Genomic DNA, 19062 nt, shown 5'->3' on the forward strand with positions numbered 1-19062 from the left:
TCCAAATCTATAGCAAATAAAAATTTATAATTCAAATTTTAAAATAAGAGTATTTTTTTTATAAGTAAATACGATCTGCATTTTTTATAAATAATTAGAACGTATTAATTGTGAAATTTTTTTCTAGTTTTCATTTAATTTTTAAATAAATATTAAAATGTCACATGATTTACTAAATTTTTTAATATTAATATAGAAAAGTTAGAAGTTTGTTTTTATTATATTACAGCTTTTCCGTATATAAAATTGAAAAATAATTTAAAATCTTGTAATTATTTAAAAAATTGAAAATAAAAAAAACTATTTTTTTTCTTAATTTGCTATGAATTTATTTTGTATGTTAGTCTCTCCTCAATTAATGTGGAATCCTTTTTTTTTCCTAATAATTTAAATCCAAGTTAAAGAAGCCGTAGAACGGTAAAGTAAAAAACCAAAAAGAAAGGCAAAAAGGGAAAGGGCCTCTTGCTTCTGCATTTAGGATTCTGCAGAGGGAGGAGGGTGGTCGCGCTGGAAGGTGTAAGGTGGAGGATGTTGGCGTTACCATGCATAGCCCCCGCCACTCTTAACCTCACTCGCAGGCCTTTCAGAGCCACTGCTTCACTTCGGTCGACCTCTCAACTCTCCCCCCTTCCTCCTCCTCATCCTCTTCCATTTGTTCCAGAGGTAAACTGCTCTCTCTCATTTGTGTTTTCTGAATTTATTTTCTGTTTACAACTCTTTAATGGGGGTTTCATGTTTGAATCCGTCGACCCTATGTTTGGTTGGTGGCTGCCGAGAGAATTGGGATATAGAAAGTAGTGGAAAATTTGGTTGACATTTTTTATGCTGTTTAGTTCTCGGACAAATAGTTGGGACGCAGGGTTTGTTGTTGTTGACTTTTTTGGTTAATTACGAAAAACCTCGCCTTTACCAAGCCCAAACAGTTGTATTTTGGCCAAGCTTGGAGAACAGATTTTTTTTACTCTCTGGCAATGAAATATGCACATAAAGTTGTGTTGAGAATTCTGGAGTTTGTTCCACATTGGAAAAAGTGAGTATTTAATGGGTATTTATATACATGGTGTAGCCCAAGACCCAATAGACTTAAGCTTTTGGGTCAAGTTGGTGCTCACCCATATGTATCAAGCACACTTATGGACTCCTCCGGTGCTAACAAGTGGTATCAGAACCGACATTTCATAACGCTGGATGTGGGAGTGTGTGATCGAGTCTAAGAAGGATCATCTAAGCTTGCCAAAATGGATCCAAATTGGGTCAAGACGTGGGAGATAGGATTGGTTTGGGGGCGCCATTTGGAATACAATAGAAGACTTCCGTTCAAGGGGGAGCAGTTGGAACACTGGGTGTGGGAGTGTGTGATCGAGTCTAAGAAGAATCATCTAAGCTTGCCAAGATGGATCCAAATTGGGTCAAGACGTGGGAGGTAGGATTGGTTTGGAGGTGCCATTTGGAATACAATTGATGACTTCCATTCAAGGGAGAGCAGTTGGAACGTTGGGTGTGGGAGTGTGTGATCGAGTCTAAGAAGGATCATCTAAGCTTGCCAAGATGGATCCAAATTGGGTCAAGATGTGAGAGGTAGGATTGGTTTGGAGAAGCCATTTGGAATACAATCGATGACTTCCCTTCAAGGGGGAGTAGTTGGAACTCACATGTGAGGGGGAGATTATTGAGAATTTCACTTGTGAAGTTTGTTCCACATTGAAAAGAGTGAGTATTTGATGGGTGCTTATATACATGGTGTAGCCCAAGACCCAATGGTCTTAAGCTTTTGGGTCAAGTTGGTGCTCACCTATGTGTATCAAGCACACCTTTGGATTCCTCCGATTCTAACAAGTGGTATAAGAGGCGATGGTTCGTAACTCGGGGCGAACGAGAGCATAAAGTCGAGATGTGAAGCTAATTCTCTTGACGTGCTAACAGTTGGAGGACCAAGTGTGTGATTGAGGCCAATAAGAATCATCTAGGCCGGGGATGGATCTAAATTGGGTCAAGACATGAGAGGTAGGATTGGTTTGGAGGCGCCATTTGGAATACAATCCGAGACACGTAAGACGGCCCACTTGAGCAAACTGTTGGAGAATTTGTTCCCTAAGGGAGAAGATGACTTCCTTTTAAGGGGAACCAGTTGGAACTCACATGTGGTGGAACTTCCGTCCAAGGGGGAGCAATTGAAACTCACAAGTGAGAAGAAAATTGTTGAGAATTCCACTTGTGAAGTTTGTCCCACATTGGAAAAAGTAAGTATTTGATAAGTGCTTATATACATGGTGTAACCCAAGACCTAATAGGCTTAAACTTTTGGATCAAGTTGGTGCTCACTAATGTGTATCAAGCACATTTATGGACTCCTCTGGTGGTAACAAGTGGTATCAGAGCCGACGGTTCATAACGCTGGGCGTGGGAGTGTGTGATCGAGATTAAGAAGGGTCATCTAAGCTGCCAAGATGGATCCAAATTGGGTCAAGACGTGGGAGGTAGGATTGGTTTGGAGGCGCCATTTGGAATACAATCTGAGACATGTAAGACGGTCCACTTGAGCAAAGTGTTGGAGAATTTGTCCCGTGAGAGAGAAGATGACTTTTGTTCAAAGGGGAGCAGTTGGAACTCACGTGTGGTGGAACTTCCGTTCAAGGGGGAGCAGTTGGAACTTACAAGTGAGGGGGAGATTGTTGGGAATTCCACTTGTGAAATTTGTCCCACATTGAAAAAAGTGAGTATTTGATGGGTATTTATATACATGGTGTAACCCAAGACCCAATGGGCTTAAGATTTTGGGTCAAGTTGGTGCTCACCCATGTGTATCAAGTACACCTTTGGACTCCTCCGGTTCTAACAAGTTGTAAGATTTTAGTTTCTATTTTTTTTTTCAACATATTGCTATACTTATGCTTTTTTTGTTTTTTCGGGGGGGGGGGGGGGGGGGGGGGGGGGGGAGGTTTCGAAGTCTTATGCTCAGATTTGATTTCGTTATCAAACCATAAATGAAAGGAATGTACTATAGTTTTGGAGATAATGTAAATCTTAAGAGTATGCAGTGAAAATTCTAGATGTCTTGATGAAGAAATAGAGAGTAGGGTTGATGTTAAGTTCTAAGAGCTTGTTTTGTAGTGATACTGCTCAGATTTGGTACGTTTTTTTGCAATGTAGGTTGTGGAAGCCGTGGATGCTTTGTATTCAGAATTCAGAGCTGTGGATAGTCTGGTGGCATGCAATACTGCCCGTGTTCTCAAAAGTTTCCAGAATGCTCGGGTTGGATCTCATGTAAGGAGGAACATTTCTTTAGTATAATTTCTAAAGTAATTGTTTCTTGAATCATATGTTATAATAATTCAAAAATTTTGATTCACAAAGTTATGTTTATTCGTAAAAAGGAATTATGAATTATATCTATGTATTTGGACATGATTTATGGAACCTCTGCCTGGCTTGAGGTCTGTTTTATGTTTTCTAGACTGGAACAATGCATAGACTATCTGAAGTAATCCTCATCACTTTTAATGGTGTGATTGGCTATGCTAAGTATTGAGCCGTTCAAGCTCGAATGATCATAACAAACACAAAGCGGTGCCATCTTTAACCAAGTAGCCATGCAGTGAAATTTGAACAAGATTTTTGAGTATGGACCATACACGCGCTTTGCCTACCTCAACTAGCAAACTAGAACTTCTTGAGATTGTTTTATAAATTTAGCCAAGCGTAAGTTCATTCATAACCTTGACTAAGTTCATTTATGGGTTTAATATAATCATATCCATCTTAAAGCTTGACTCATTTAAATGTAAATATGCTGCATATCTCTGCCTCAAAAACAAGCTTGTTTGAAATAGATATTTAATGTCCCAAATTTATATTATATTTTCTTATTCAGTCAATTTGAAAGCAACAGCTAGCAGTTCATGGGAGTTGCTGCTATCCTGTGTGGAACTGTTGTCTGACCTCAAGCTTGCTGCTATTGCTGTTATAGTTCTCATGGTGTGCATTAACTCTACATGGAGTTGGCATCTAACATTAGGATTCCATTTGTCAAGTGTATTAGATTTATTTCCAGTTCCATGCAATATTTGATTCTCTGTGAATTATGAAGCCTGTGGCACACAAGTATGTAATTATCCATCATGACTGCACAAGTGATTTGTAGTGGGGACCCCGGGGGGGGGGGGGGGGGGGGGGGCGCACAACTTTTATGTGCTACGTGTTTTTCTGAGCATTATTCTGTTGGTGTCTTTTGGCAGTAATTCCTAGTCAATAAGTCTGTATGTTGTATCCTTATGCTAGTTGTCATAATCATATCTACATCAGCACTTTGCTGGATGCACTGGCTATGGTCATGATGAACCCGGGGGACGCGAAGCACTTGATCAAGCTTTTGCAGAAATTTTTGGTGCTGAATCTGCAATAGTCCGTTCACAGGTTTGCCTAAGTTGTTCTGTTTTACTGTACTCTCTACTTTCCAGGTTATGTATGATATTTTTGTTAATTTTTCTTTGTTTCTAACCTGCAGTTTTTCTCTGGTACTCATGCTATTACTTGTGCCTTATTTGCTTTATTGAGGCCAGGGGATGAGGTGATTTGCATTTTTCAAATAGAACCTCTATAATACATTTAATTCACAATTGCAGTCATTTCTCTATTTATGCAGCATTTATAATATGGTATGGATTTATATGATTTTCAGCTGTTAGCCGTTGCCGGTGCTCCTTATGACACCTTAGAGGAAGTTATCGGGATTAGAGACTCAATTGGGCTGGGTTCCTTGAAAGATTTTGGAGTGAAATATCGAGAAGTTCCAGTAAGTGTACTTTCTGCAATGCTTAATTTGTATTATAAATAATTGATTATTTGGCTCCATCTCACTTAGATTTTGTTTCAGCTTGGCAAAGATGGTGGACTTGATTGGCATGCACTTATCAGTGCTTTGAAGCCTCAAACAAGATGTGCTTTCATACAAAGGTCATGTGGCTATTCATGGCGTCATAGTTTAAGTGTACATGAGATAGGAAAGGCAATTGAGATGATCAAGGTAAGCCATTGGGCAGTAACTATAATCAGAACTAAACTTTTATCTAGGAGGGGTTACTGTAATTCTTCCATTATAGCAAAATGTCATAGTGTTTGGAATCGACTGGATGTACCTTCCAACTGTCATTATATTCCCTGCCTTAATTAATTCTCTCTTTTATTGATAAAATAATAAAGTAACATAGAAAGAAAAGAAAAGAAAAGAAGAGAAGAGATCCCAGCCTTAAATCTCCCAACCTCACAAGCTCATTAGATCAGGTGACGTCTGGAATCTGGTTCAAAATTCTGGCCTTAAATGTCCAAATTTTGAGTAACTAGGGAATGTTCTTGGCTTTTCAAGCCATTGGAAATTGTTCCAGATCTACATTAAGGACCGTGGGGACAATTGCCCAAACTAAAATTCCAGGAAATGGGGGCTCTCCAGGTATATTGAACACAGAGCAAAAGTATAGTTATGCCCCACAATGAACAAGTAAGGACAGGTGGGTGAATTAATGCTCCATTCTCTTTACTCGTCTCTAAAGGCTCTCTCTCCCCCCCTCTCACTCACTCTCTCTCTCTCTCTCTCTCTCTCTCTCTCTCTCTCCCTGCACATGCTTTTTTTTCCCCCTGTATAAAATTTCTGGGTCCACAATTGATTCAAAACCAAATTATTACATAAGTTCATTAGTTTAAACTGATGGTTGATGTGGCTTTTTTTTTAAATCACTTATTTATTTATTTATTTTTTAGTGGTGGTTGTGAGAATTTGTGCACCTGAAAAATTTTCCCTCCATCAATGTCCTCTCGTATCTATATGTTTGTATACAGATGCAGAATCCAAACTGCTTAGTCATGGTGGATAATTGCTATGGTGAATTTGTGGAAACAATGGAACCTCCAATGGTGGTAAGTGATACATTTTGCATTTCTTCCTTTTGAAGAATACTGATGTCATTTGTTAGTGGTGGGCAGGGTGCAGATTTAATAGCAGGCAGTTTGATAAAAAATCCTGGTGGAACCATTGCACCATGTGGTGGATATGTTGCAGGGAAGGAGAAATGGGTAAAAGCTGCAGCGGCTCGTCTTTCTGCACCAGGGCTTGGAATAGATTGCGGCTCAACCCCTGGTGATATTATGCGAGCTTTTTTCCAGGGTTTATTCCTTTCACCTCAAATGGTTGGGGAGGCAGTCAAGGTATTGCATTTGCATTCTGCATCTTCTTATTTCTTATTGTAGTTTTGCTACTTCTTCCGGTAATGACTTCTGTCTTCTACATCACAAGGGAGGCCTTTTGATCGCTGAAGTCATGGCATCAAAAGGGTATACGGTGCAGCCACTTCCTCGAGTACTTCGTTATGATACTGTGCAGGTTTGTTTACCCAATTGTTTTCTTTCAAAATGTACGTTCAAAATGAATCCAATGTCAACTGTCTTTTAGACCTTAAATTCATCTTTCATGTAGCCCAACTTGTTGGCTCGGATGAAAGTTACTTTGCACACGTAGTTTCATTAACATTACAATTTTGTCGCTGGTACCAGGTTACAATTTTAGGTGTAATCTAACATGGCATCAGGTTTCCAAGAGGTTCTGGGTTCTAATCTCGTTGCTCGCATTTGTTATGTGGTGTTTAAAAAATTATTGTATTCCTTGTAATGGGTGTTGTCTATCATGTGTTTATCTCTTCACGTGTAGACATGCTGTTGGGCTGCACATGCAGGGGAATGTTAATGCTTGATATATATTGTTGGCCCACAACCTAACTGTTTAAGCTTTTGGGTAAAGTGGTAGTTTTAACACACGGGTCCCAGGATAGGGATTTGGCTCTGATACCATGTTAGATTACCACTTCTTTTAAAAGCTTAAGCTATTAGGTTGTGGGCCAACAATGTGTATCAAGCTTTTTAACAGTCGCAATATGTTAAAATATCAATCCCGAATATTTTTGTAAATAAAATACAAATTAGGAAAGTGGGTAATTATGGGGGATTTGATATTATTCAATGGGAAATTATTTCCTTGTTTAGAATAGGTAATTGTATTATATATTGGATTGTACATATGAACAAAATAATAAAGAAAATATTTTTCAATCGTTTCTTCTTTCATGGTATCAGAGCTAGGGTTTCTTAAACCTACCTAAACGATGGCTAACAGCAGTGGTTCTACCTCCTGTGCAAACATCACCGGTGACTCAGGGTGGGGGTATGAATGAACTGGATAACACAATCTTTCCACTCTCATTGGAAAAACTAAACAGAAAAAATTTCCGTGAATGGGCTCAGTCCATGAAACTGGTGATTGAGGGAAAAGGGAAGCTTGGTTATCTTACCGATGAGCGGAGGAAACCAGACCCTTCCGACGTTGTAGCCTTGCAAAGATGGAGATCCGAAAATTCCATGGTCACGGCTTGGCTCATCAACTCGATGCAACCATCAGTCGGAAAAATTTACTTGTTCTTGCCGACGGCGAAGGAAGTCTGGGAAGCCATACGTGAGACGTACTCCGATGTCGAAAGCTATTCACAAATCTTCAACATCAAGACCCGATTGTGGCAGATGAGGCAAGGTGAGAGAGGTGTTACCGAATATTTCATGGAGATGACTCATCTCTGGAAGGAGCTCGATCTGAGCATCAACGAGGAGTGGGAGTGCTCCGGCGACAGCACGCGATACCGAAGGAGGCTCGAAAACGAGAGGGTCTTCGAGTTTCTTGCCAACCTGAATCGAGAGCTCGAAGACGTGAGGGGACAGATCCTTAGCCGGCGACCTCTCCCTTCAACTCGAGAAGTCTTCGTAGAGGTCAGGAGGCAAGAGAACAAGAGGCGGGTGATGCTGCGGCCTCAAACTGAATCCGCAGGGTTGGACCCTCCTGTACCTGTATCCGCCCAAAAATTAGATGGGCTACACTCTGGGCCGGATGCCTCAGCTCTTGTATTAAAAGGCCCAGGGGGACCTAGTCAACGGGTCGCAAAGAGGAAAAATATGGTGTGAACATTGTCGAAAAACAGGTCATTCAAAAAATACTTGCTGGGAGATTCATGGAAAACTGGCAGATTGGAAACCAAGACAATACCAAAAAAATCGTGGGTACCAGGCCAGCACTGACAGATCAACTGAAAGATCACAAGGAGAGAACAACAATACCCCGTCTAGCAATGCATTCAGTCCTGAACAATTGGATCAATTATATAAGATGATTTCATCAATGCAAACATCGGGTCTGTCTTCCTCTGGTTCCCTGGCTCACCGAGGTAATCATCTGTCAACTTTAAAAACCACATCTTGTTACAAATGTCCGTGGATAATTGATTCGGGTGCATCCGATCATATGACTGGTTCTTATCAATATTTTTCATCCTACTCACCATATGCCGGGAATTTGGGGTAAAAATTGTAGATGGCTCTCTCTCACCAATTGCTGGAAAAGGAAGTATTCACATATCTAATTCCTTAACTTTACAATCGGTCTTACATGTCCCCAAGTTATCTTGCAATCTATTATCTATCAGTCAGTTAACAAAAGACTCGAATTGTTCCGCTAAATTTGTTTCCTCTCATTGTGTTTTTCAAGACCTATCATTGGGGAAGACGATTGGCACTGCTAAAGCGTATGAGAGACTCTACTACTTTGAGGAGGCAAGTTTGAGTGAACTATGTAATACTGCAATTTTTGATTCTGCATCTACTTCTAGAAATAGTGAACTTTTGTTATGACATTCACGGATGGGTCATCCCAATTTTCAATATTTAAAACGTTTGTTTCCTTCTCTTTGTTCAAATAAAATGGCTTCTAAGTTTCAATGTGAAGTATGTGAGCTTGCTAAACATCGTCGTACTTTTTTTCCATCATCCATATACAAACCATCTCGCCCATTTGCTATGTTTCACAGTGATGTATGGGGTCCCTCACGTTTCCTAAATCGCACCAATACAAAATGGTTTGTGACCTTTATAGATGACCATACTCGTCTTTGTTGGGTCTCCTTACTGAAAGACAAAACTGAAGTCCGCTCCATTTTCATCAATTTTCATACCATGATTCATACACAGTTCTAGACTCATATTTAGATCCTACAAACTGATAATGGTACGGAATATTTTAATACCATCCTGGGAACTTATCTTCAAGATAATGGGATTGTTCATCAAAGTTCTTGTGTGGATACCCCTCAACAAAATGGGGTTGTTGAACGAAAAAATAGACATATACTTGAAGTAGCCAGGGCATTAATGTTTACTACCCACATGAAACATTATTTTTGGGGCGATGCCATCTTAACAGCCACACATCTCATTAATCGAATGCCAAGTCGAGCACTCTCATTTCTCACCCCTCTTCAGAAATTTCAGGAACACTTTCCTACCTCTCGACTCCCTTCCAGTCTCCCACTGAAAATTTTTTGTTGTACTACTTTTGTTGATGTCCTTGCACACCATCATGATAAATTGGATCCTCGTGCCATTAAATGTGTCTTCCTTGGTTATTCACCTACCCAAAAAGGCTACAAATGCTATGATCTGGTCTCAAAACGACTGTTCGTTAGTCTTGATGTCACTTTCTTTGAAACCACTCCTTATTTCCCAAAGCCCTCTCTTCAAGGGGAGAAATGGAGTGAAGATCGGTTCTTTGATCCTTTTACTACTGAATCTGCGGTTACTCCAGTTACTCCATTCCCTGACCCATCTATTAAGTCTTCCATTGCATTACTTCCCGACTTGCCAAACACAACTAAACACTTACCCTCAGGGGGAGATGCAGGAGAGCAAAACAATGCAGACATGCTGGTTTACTCAAGAAAGCCGAAAACAAAGGAAAGGGAGAATCTCAAACCTGAGGCACCAAGAGCGTTGGAACCGGTGATGGATCCGAATAATCATGAGCCCTTGCCTTACCCCGATCTGGCAATTGAGTCTTCCTCTGATAATTCTGCACCCGATGATATCAATTTACCGATTGCAATTAGAAAACAAAACAGGTCATGTACTCAATACCCTTGGTCGAAATACAAGTCTTATAAAAGCTTGTCTACATGATATCGTGCGTTTGTCTCTAATCTTGATAGGATGAAAATGCCAAAAAACATTTAGGAAGCTCTAGAAATATCAGAATGGAGAGAGGCAGTCATGGAAGAAATGCGAGCCTTAGAAAAAAATGGAACTTGGAAGTTGACAGATCTACCGAAAGGGAAGAAGCCAGTGGGTTGTAAATGGGTCTTCACAGTGAAATGTAAATATGATGGAACAGTTGAAAGATATAAGGCTAGACTTGTTGCAAAAGGCTTTACACAGACCTACGACATTGACTATACTGAGACATTTGCACCAGTGGCAAACTTAAATACAGTTCGGGTTCTCTTGTCTCTGGCAGCCAATTTAGATTGGCCACTACAACAACTTGATATTAAAAATGCTTTCTTAAATGGAGAATTAGAAGAGGAAGTTTACATGATTATACCACCAGGATTCAGTAGACCAGGTGAAAAAAACAAAGTGTGTAAACTAAAGAAATCGTTATATGGCCTCAAACAATCTCCTAGAGCGTGGTTTGACAGATTCACAAAGGTACTAAAGAATCAAGGGTATCGACAAGGGCAATTAGACTATACACTATTCTTCCAACAGTCTGAAGGAGGTAAGAGAACAATTCTAATAGTGTATGTTGATGATATAATCCTTACTGGTGATGATACTGTAGAAATGGAGAGATTGAAGAAGGTTCTGGCTACTGAATTTGAAGTTAAAGACTTGGGACAGATGTGGTATTTTTTGGGCATGGAAGTGGCAAGAACGAAAAAGGGAATAAGTGTTTCTTAGCGAAAGTATGTTACCGACATCCTAGTTGAAACTGGCATGCTAGGATGCAAACCCAGCGAAACCCCGATAGAAACAGTAAAGAGGGTTGAAGATTGTGGAAAACCAGTAGAAAAGGAGAGGTATCAGAGATTGGTTGGCAAGCTGATCTACCTATCACATACCAGACCAGATATTGCATTTGCAGTTAGTGTAGTAAGTCAACACATGCATTCACCAAAGGAAGTTCACTTAGATGCTGTATACAAGATCCTTAGATATCTCAAGGGATCCCCGGGAAGAGGACTCTTCTTTAAGAAATATGAAAGCAAGGAAGTAGAGATCTTTACAGATGCAAATTGGGCAGGATCAATGGAAGATAGAAGGTCCACCACAGGATATTTTACATTCGTCCAGGGAATTCTCGTAACTTGGAGAAGCAAAAAACAGAATGTGGTGGCTCGAAATAGTGCTGAAGCTGAATTCAGGGCAGTCGCTCAAGGGATTTGTGAAGGATTGTGGTTACGAAAATTATTGGAGGAATTACGGGTACCGGTGAACCTTTCTATCGAACTCTACAGTGACAATAAGGCAGCTATTAGCATCTCTCTTAATCTAGTTCAACATGACAGGACTAAACATGTGGAGGTAGACATGCACTTCATCAAAGAAAAAATTGAAGAAGGAATTATATGTATGACTTATGTACCAACCAAGGAACAAACTGCAGATATTCTCACTAAAGGGTTGGGAGAACAGAGCTTTGATGATCTTATTAGCAAGTTGGAGATTATTAATATTTATGATCCAACTTGAGGGGGAGTGTTAAAATATCAGTCCCGAATATCTTTGTAAATAAAATACAAATTAGGAAAGTGGGTAATTATGGGGGATTTGATATTATTCAATAGGAAATTATTACCTTGTTTAGAAAGGTAATTGTATTATATATTGGATTGTACATATGAACAAAATAATAAAGAAAATATTTTTCAATCGTTTCTTCTTTCACAATACCTCAATGCTGATCTGTTTGCTCTGGTTTTTAAAAATAAAAAATAAAAATAAATATAGTAGCACTCATGCATCATAATTTCTACTTCAGGAGCAGAATGTCCATCTTGAATTTTTGACAAAAGAGTTCAATTTCCAATGGTGTTTTTTCAGGCAGTGCAGCTTGGAAGTTGTGAGCGACTCATTGCTTTCTGTGAGGCTGTACAGAGATGTTCTCCAGTAGGTTCTTTCACCAAACCAGTTGCTGGTTCAACTCCTGGATATGCATCAGAGGTTTGCCCATATCTAGTTCTGTGTTTAACTGTATAATGTTGAATATTAATTTTCTGGCATTAGGTTTCTTACATAAATATTGAAAATGGAAATTATCAACGTAAGGGTTATCTTATAAATTTTCTGGCATTAGGTTTGTTGCATGATGGTTGAAAATGTAAATTGTCAACGCAGGGTTTACTCCTTCAACAATGACCAGCCCTAATTGTGGTGAGCTGCAAAATAGCTTATTAAAGTAAATGGCTTGTGAATCTAAGTTGCATGGAAGGTCCTTTTTTTTTTTTTTTTTCGGGTAGAAAAAGATTTTGTTAAGAAAGAGAAGAAAGAAATGCAATCAAAAGAAGGGTAAGCAGTCCTCCAAAGAAGAAGAACCTAAAAGGAATGAAATGAAAATTTGGATGAGAAGCATGACAAAATCAGGTGATGAATTTTATTCCATTCCACTCCTACATACTCAAATGTGTAGTAAATGTCTAAAACACTTCTTCACCCCCTTAACATCATAATTAATTGAACACTTTAAATTAGCCAACTCATGAGCCCTTTCTTTCAAGTTACTCTTATGACCATCCAACTTCTTGTTCTCCCTGTCAGACAAGCACAACCCATCTTATCCACCAGTTCTTGAGCTTCAATATTCTTCTCATTGACCTGCTTCTCAGGAGCGATGGTGGTGGGTAAAATGTCATCCCTTTTAATGGTGATGTTTGCTGTTGATAACCACCCTATCATCCTCAAAAATAGAAACAACCTCCTGAATCATCTAAAGGAGATAGTGATACATGTGGAACATCACCTGGATCATCGAAAAAATCCAATTCATGCCCCTACTGCTCACAACATCCAATAAGCCTATCAAACTCATCACCCTATTTTTTAATTTTTGATCAAGCAACCAACTCACAATCCATTTCTCCCGAATCACCCCTCAAAAAAATAGTTGGGGTCCTCCCTAATAGAAAAACTACCATCATTTTTTCTCATTAAAAGAATTGTGAGGTACTCTGCTCTGGATTAAGTTGTTTAATCTCCAAAGTGTTGTGCAATTTGAACCGGCCTGTATAGTCTTACAATGACTAGACCCAGTGATGTAGAACAAGTATTGGAATTCAGAAATAGAGAGAGAATTGAGAGAATTAGGGGAGAGAACTACAAGAAGAACAGAAGAAGAAAGAGGCAACAGGACAAAACCAGAACAGAGGAAGAGGATGACAGAATAGAGTAAGAGAGACACAGACTATAGAAGGGCAGAATGGAACTGAGATGGGGGAGGAAGAATAAGAAGATGCTGAAGGAGAACCTGTGGAAGAGAGAGAGGGTAACTGCAGCAATTCAGATTTCAAAACGATTGACTGTACAAAACAAAAACTTACATATCCAGCACTTATACCCACTATTACTAACACACATTTAAAAATTACCCCAACTAAATGCGTAATTAAAAAATAGCTCTAAAGTACTAAAAATACACAAATAAATGCAAAGTAACTGAACTTCTAAAATGTTTAAATTTACTAATTTTAAACATAATCCTTGATTTATAAATCTTCAAACAAAATATGATCACCTAGAATAATTTGCAAGCGATCCTCCATCACCCAGTCAAAAATGCATGATTGCCAGCATGGTTTCCAGTACTGTCTAGGCTCGTTTTCACTGCTATAATTTGCCTTTGGAACATTAATATCTTTCAGCATTGGAAAAGTCACCAGTAGCTGTAAATCTCCTTTACTGCTATGACACCCCTGACCCAAAAATAAGAACCCTTTGTCAGGAATCTCCTTGCTTGTGAGATGGCCACTGACTGGAGAAGAATACGAAACTCTTGCCATCCATGTTACCTTCCACCAGACAGGAAGCCTTCACCTGAGCTGGAGACAGAACCAACCCACATTTCTTCTACTTCTAACTTTTGGGTAAGTTTAAGAAACTAGAATATGCTTTGTTACAACTATTTTTTGTTTTGAGGAAGGTTGTCATAATAAGGCTTGACAGATTCAGAAAGGATTCAAGGGAGGTGGCTCCTTGCAGAAATTAGGACAGCAGTTATTTGAAGGGCTTGTTTTTTTCTTGAGACAGCCGTACACATAAGAGGTGGGGAAAGCTGTTTTACTACCATTTTCCTTGACTTCCCAATCACCCTCAAACGGGAGGGTTGGTTTTTTTGTTTTTGGCATTTTTTTTCTTGGTTTTATTTTTCCAAGAATTAGACGGAGTGCAAGGAATATGAGGCAATTGGTCCATGAATAGAAACTCTCGTTATTTTTGGTTAATGGAATGGAATGGAGTAGGACAGGAATGGAATGAAAATTTGAGTGAAGAGAATGGCATAATCAGATAAATTCTGTTTTGTTCCTCCCTGGTTCCATTCCATTCCTATGTACCAAACAGAGGCCATGAGAATAATAAATTCAAATTCTTCCTTGATTAAAGGCAGTGGTTACCTTTTTGCAAGTCCTCAATGCGTAGCCCCAAAGCAGGATTCAGTTTCACATCAAGGACCGCGGCATAGGAAAATTTCCTCAAACACACCATTTGATTTTCCCTGTATAACTCTCCAGTTTTGATCCTTTATTTTTTTGTGTATTTGCATGCATAATTTTCCCTTTTATTATTGTGTATTTTTGAATGATAAATCTTAGAATGAATGGTAATTAATCACTTGTTTTCTAAAGCTAAGTGTAAGCCTGAATGAGCCGTTTCTTATTGTTAAGGTGATTTTTGCCGATGGAACATTCATTGATGGGAGTACGAGTGAGCTCTCATGCGATGGTCCACTTAGGAAGCCATTTTGCGTGTTCTGCCAGGTGTGTGCTTGCTTCATGGCACTTAGCTGATGGAAGCTTAAATCATATTTGCTAATATAGTCATCAGAAAGAAATGCAAGCTCAACATACAAGTATCTTAGATTCATGGGCTGCCAAGAGAACATCTTAGGAAGCAGTTAAGTCTATTTAATGTAGCTAACTCCGAATTACATTTTCATTTGAATTTTCCAATGCAGGGCGGGACCCATTGGACTCAGTGGGGACTTGTTTTAGGAGAGGTCTTGAAGTCAATATAGTCAGAAACTAATTAACAGTAACAAGGAACTAGGTGTTGCATCGTTGTTCTTCTGATAGCATCATTGTTCTTTACCAGTCTCCCTGGAGTTTCAGTTGAGCTGCCGAGTTGAGAAGCATTTGTGTAAAATTGCCCATTGATGTTTAGGTGGCAGCAATGCAATTAAAATTTGATCTTAGGGTAATGACAGGTCTGATTAGGGATTACTATTGCATCTTTGTCTTGTTGATTTCCTTGCATGCAATTAAAATTTTAAAGCAAATGTTATTTTTTCCCAGCAAAAAATGATCTATATGTCATATTTTGAAGGACCATGTTAGAGAAAGGCTTAAGCCCCTTTGGAGCTTGGAAAATGTGAGGGAAAGAAAAGAAAAATATAAATGAAACCAATTTCTCATGTTTGGTTATCAAGAAAATTGAATAAGAAAATAAAAAAAAAATTAAATCAATGAATAAAAATTTGATTTTATGTTCCATTCATGTTTATTTTTTCTTAATTTTTAATTATAAGAATAAACTTTAATTTTAATAGTATTTGTTATTGAGGAAAAAATATAATGAAAGATGAGTTTCCTCTCATTTCCCTTTTCTCTGATGTAAATTTTGAGTCCTACTGATTTGATAATAGGCATGTTCCTGGCTTAATTCTGTGCCTGTCTCAGCAGGTTAGGAATGCAGCTGCTATTGAAGTTGAAGAGAAATGAAAAATTTTGGATGTAAATTTTGGATTTACAATTTGGCAATCTCATGATTAACTCACCAAAATACAAATTTAAAATGCCACATTACTTATCTCACTTATCTGAAGAAAAAACTATATTTATGTGCAATAGTTATTTCATTTATCTCCTATTTTATATCACAACTTAATTAAAAAATACCCATATCAATACAGGATATAAATATGACATGATAATGACATAATAATACGATTTTTTTTTTAATAAAAAGGTCTACAAACACAGTAAGGATATCCAAATTAATATATATGTACACACAAACGTTTTTCCTTAAGATGACAAAGACTCTGGAAATGTTGATTTAAAATGAAATATAAGTATACAAAATTATAAATTGCACATTTTATATATCCTTGTACAATCATCAACATACAATACTAATATTGATCCAACAACAAAAAAACAAAAAAATTACCCACTCAAGTGCAGTGCATGACTCATCAAAGGTTTTTTTCATTTTTTGGCCGGGTGGTAGTGCTAGCGCTCCAAGGGTAGGGAAGCCTGAAATATCCCTCAAAATAGAGAACGGCGGGAAGGATTTTCTGCGGCGCAGCGGTTTTTCCATACAACTTAGCTGCCCGGCGCTGCTATTGGCATAACAATAGGTTGGCCCAACTTAGTCCTCTTGATCTCCATTCGGGTATCATCCGCAGGGGAACGAACTACTTCAATGATGGGAACAACCTTAGCACTTCGGCGTTCCAATGAAAAACAGTTCTCCGATTTACTATGTTTAGAATAGTAGTTGACCCCTCGGGAGTTACCTAAGTCAACCATTCATGTTATGTTTGCATAGGGATTGAGATGAGAAATGAATGAAATTAATTTTTGAGTGGAAAATATGATTAAATTAAGTTATAAATTTAATTTCATTCTTATATAAATATGCAATCAATGTAAAGACCATCTTGACTTTTAGTCTTTCTATATATATTTTTTTGGAGAGCAAGAGGGGTGTGTGGGTCTTGTTAATTAAATAAAAAAAAAAAAAAAACTAAACGTAATGTTTTAGTGAAAGAAATGTCTCAAAAATATCCTTTGCTATGTGAGGAAGTGTCCATGATTTTTCTATCATATTCAAAAATAAAAATAAATTAATTAATTTCTAAGATGGATTTATTTGTCAAGACGTGTGAAACAATTACACTTGGGCCTTTCAGAAATAACCATGTTTTGTAGATTGAATTTTGTAATTGAATTATAAATTACCAGATATGTTAAATGCATAATTCTTTTTGGTCCATGTTAATACATAATCCGTTTAAGACTTTCATTTAAAACAAATGAATTATATGTCAATCTCATGAACTATTTTTCCTGTCCGCAAATAATCCTCCCAGTTTTCCTCGCGACCACACGATACGCTTTTCCCAATGACTGCAAACGAAAAACTTCAGAGAGAGTTCTTGGAAAGAAACTTGAAGTCTTGCAGCTGAAAAAAGAGCCATGCATCCCCTATGAGTATAAACAACGAAAAACCTTTCTAGAGCTGGCATCTTTCCTATGTCAACACTTCTGCAAATCTCCATTAATTTCTCCGCCGCTCTCAGCGGTTTGCATGACGACCCATGTAAAAAAACGCAATGCTGTTTTGGGTGGAAGCTGCTTCAACCCGTTAACTGTTACTACTCACTCTTGCGAACAAAGATGGGCTGTGTTCCTGAAAATGGGCTCGCAGTGGCAGAGGGGGGTTTCGGAGAGAGATGGTCTTTCATGGGGTTGGGCGGGAGCAGGGGCGTAGGTGGGATTTTGAGCAGAAAGGAGGAGTGCAGGAGAAAGAAGAGGGGGGTTGTAGTTAGATTTAAGCAGGGGTTTGGGCTTAATGGAGGAGGAGGAGGAGGAGGAGGCGGCGGCGGCGGTGGGAGAGATAACAGTGCTAATGCAAGGCTCTTGGGTAATCTTGCTTTGGCTATTGGCCTCACTTATCTCTCCATGACTGGCCAGCTTGGTTGGGTTTTGGATGCAATTGTTTCCATTTGGGTAATTTCTCTCTCTCTCTCTCTCTCTCTCTCTCTCTCTCTCTCTCTCTCTCTCTCTCTCTCTCTCTCTCTCTCTCGTGATGTGGGTCATTATATTTTGGGTTGTACCGTTCTGTGTCCTTCATTTATTTGTCATGCTGAACATCAGAAGAAGTGGAGGAGCCCATGGGGTGTTTGATGATTTTACCTTAATTTTGATATGTTCTTCCAACTTTAAAGCTTTGCTTAGTGAGATTTTTGAAATTCTTAATTTTTTATCTCATAGTTCATTGATACACTGAGACCTGCACATTCGGAATGCGACATGATGTGCCATGCCATCTTATATTTAATTTTCGTGTGGGCTGTACTTCTTTGATGCTTTGACTAGTCTTTGAAGCAACTGCCGGTCGATGTTTAGTAATCTTGAGGATTAATTTGCCCCGAGTTTTGTCATTTCCCCCTATAACTTGATTGCCCTGCATTGGCTAACTGTGTGCCAGCAGCTGCAATAATGTTACTTGGCGTACTGGTGCTTATTCATATCCAATATACTTCAGAAAACTTTTGAATTTCTTAATCGTTTTTTTTTTTGTCTGATTAATTGCGAATGTTCAATATTTCTTTTTCCTTCAATTTGTTTTCATATTGGGCATGTTTAACAGAGTATAATTAATATCCTCATGTGATGCCCTCCCCCAAACATTCAGTTTAGGCGATATTTATCCTTCTCTGCCACCATTTTCTCATTGTATCTCCATTCTTGTCCTCATTCTCTACAATGGATTGTCTCACGCACACGCATACACATGCATGTTTGGACATTTGGAGACATTTCATGGATAAGTTGTCGTGGTATAGTGAGACTGGAACAGTCCACCTGTGTGCAATTTATGTTAAGAGGCCTTTTCTGATGGCCCCATGTGGACTGGTGCCAATTTATGTATTTGAATCATTGGTTGACATTTCTTTGCTATCAGCTTCTTGCAGTGCTTCTGCCAATTTTGGGTTTAGGAGCTTTTCTATGGTGGGCTGGAAGGGATATAATTCAAAGCAGTGTGAGGCTTCTTTAATTCAAGTTATGTAGTTGCTACTAAAAATATGTTGTTCAGTTGTTCTTGAGTATACATGTAAGCATTTTTGCGCAGAAAAATTATAATTTGAGTGCTTATCTTATGTCTCTAGCCAATAGTTTATACTGGCATGATGATGGAATATTA

At 38.5% G+C, this 19062-nt stretch overlaps 2 protein-coding genes across 7 annotated transcripts in view; both read left to right on the plus strand.

Moving 5' to 3' along the window:
- The first annotated feature begins 411 nt into the window (after positions 1 to 411).
- On the plus strand, positions 412 to 15354 carry LOC131144011 (uncharacterized). The gene is made up of 12 exons (XM_058092356.1): positions 412 to 663; positions 3151 to 3264; positions 4303 to 4413; positions 4505 to 4567; positions 4679 to 4792; positions 4874 to 5023; positions 5833 to 5910; positions 5977 to 6198; positions 6287 to 6373; positions 11962 to 12081; positions 14796 to 14888; positions 15086 to 15354. The coding sequence occupies exons 1-12, from the start codon at positions 529 to 531 to the stop codon at positions 15143 to 15145; spliced, it is 1347 nt and encodes a 448-aa protein (XP_057948339.1). The 5' UTR covers positions 412 to 528; the 3' UTR covers positions 15146 to 15354.
- Positions 15355 to 17117: 1763 nt separating this feature from the next.
- LOC131144017 (uncharacterized) overlaps positions 17118 to 19062 on the plus strand; it is a 33623-nt gene continuing 31678 nt past the window's right edge. For 3 of the 6 annotated variants that reach the window (XM_058092365.1, XM_058092371.1, XM_058092375.1), the window contains exons 1-2: positions 17158 to 17864; positions 18823 to 18900. In XM_058092365.1, the coding sequence (XP_057948348.1) occupies positions 17388 to 17864; positions 18823 to 18900 (555 nt within the window). In that variant the 5' untranslated portion in view covers positions 17158 to 17387. Of the gene's footprint in view, positions 17865 to 18822; positions 18901 to 19062 lie in introns of all 6 variants that reach the window. The other 3 variants (XM_058092380.1, XM_058092385.1, XM_058092361.1) reach the window with 2 other exon arrangements.

Source organism: Malania oleifera, chromosome 1 (assembly GCF_029873635.1).
Source record: "Malania oleifera isolate guangnan ecotype guangnan chromosome 1, ASM2987363v1, whole genome shotgun sequence".
Classification (NCBI taxonomy): Eukaryota; Viridiplantae; Streptophyta; class Magnoliopsida; order Santalales; family Ximeniaceae; genus Malania; species Malania oleifera.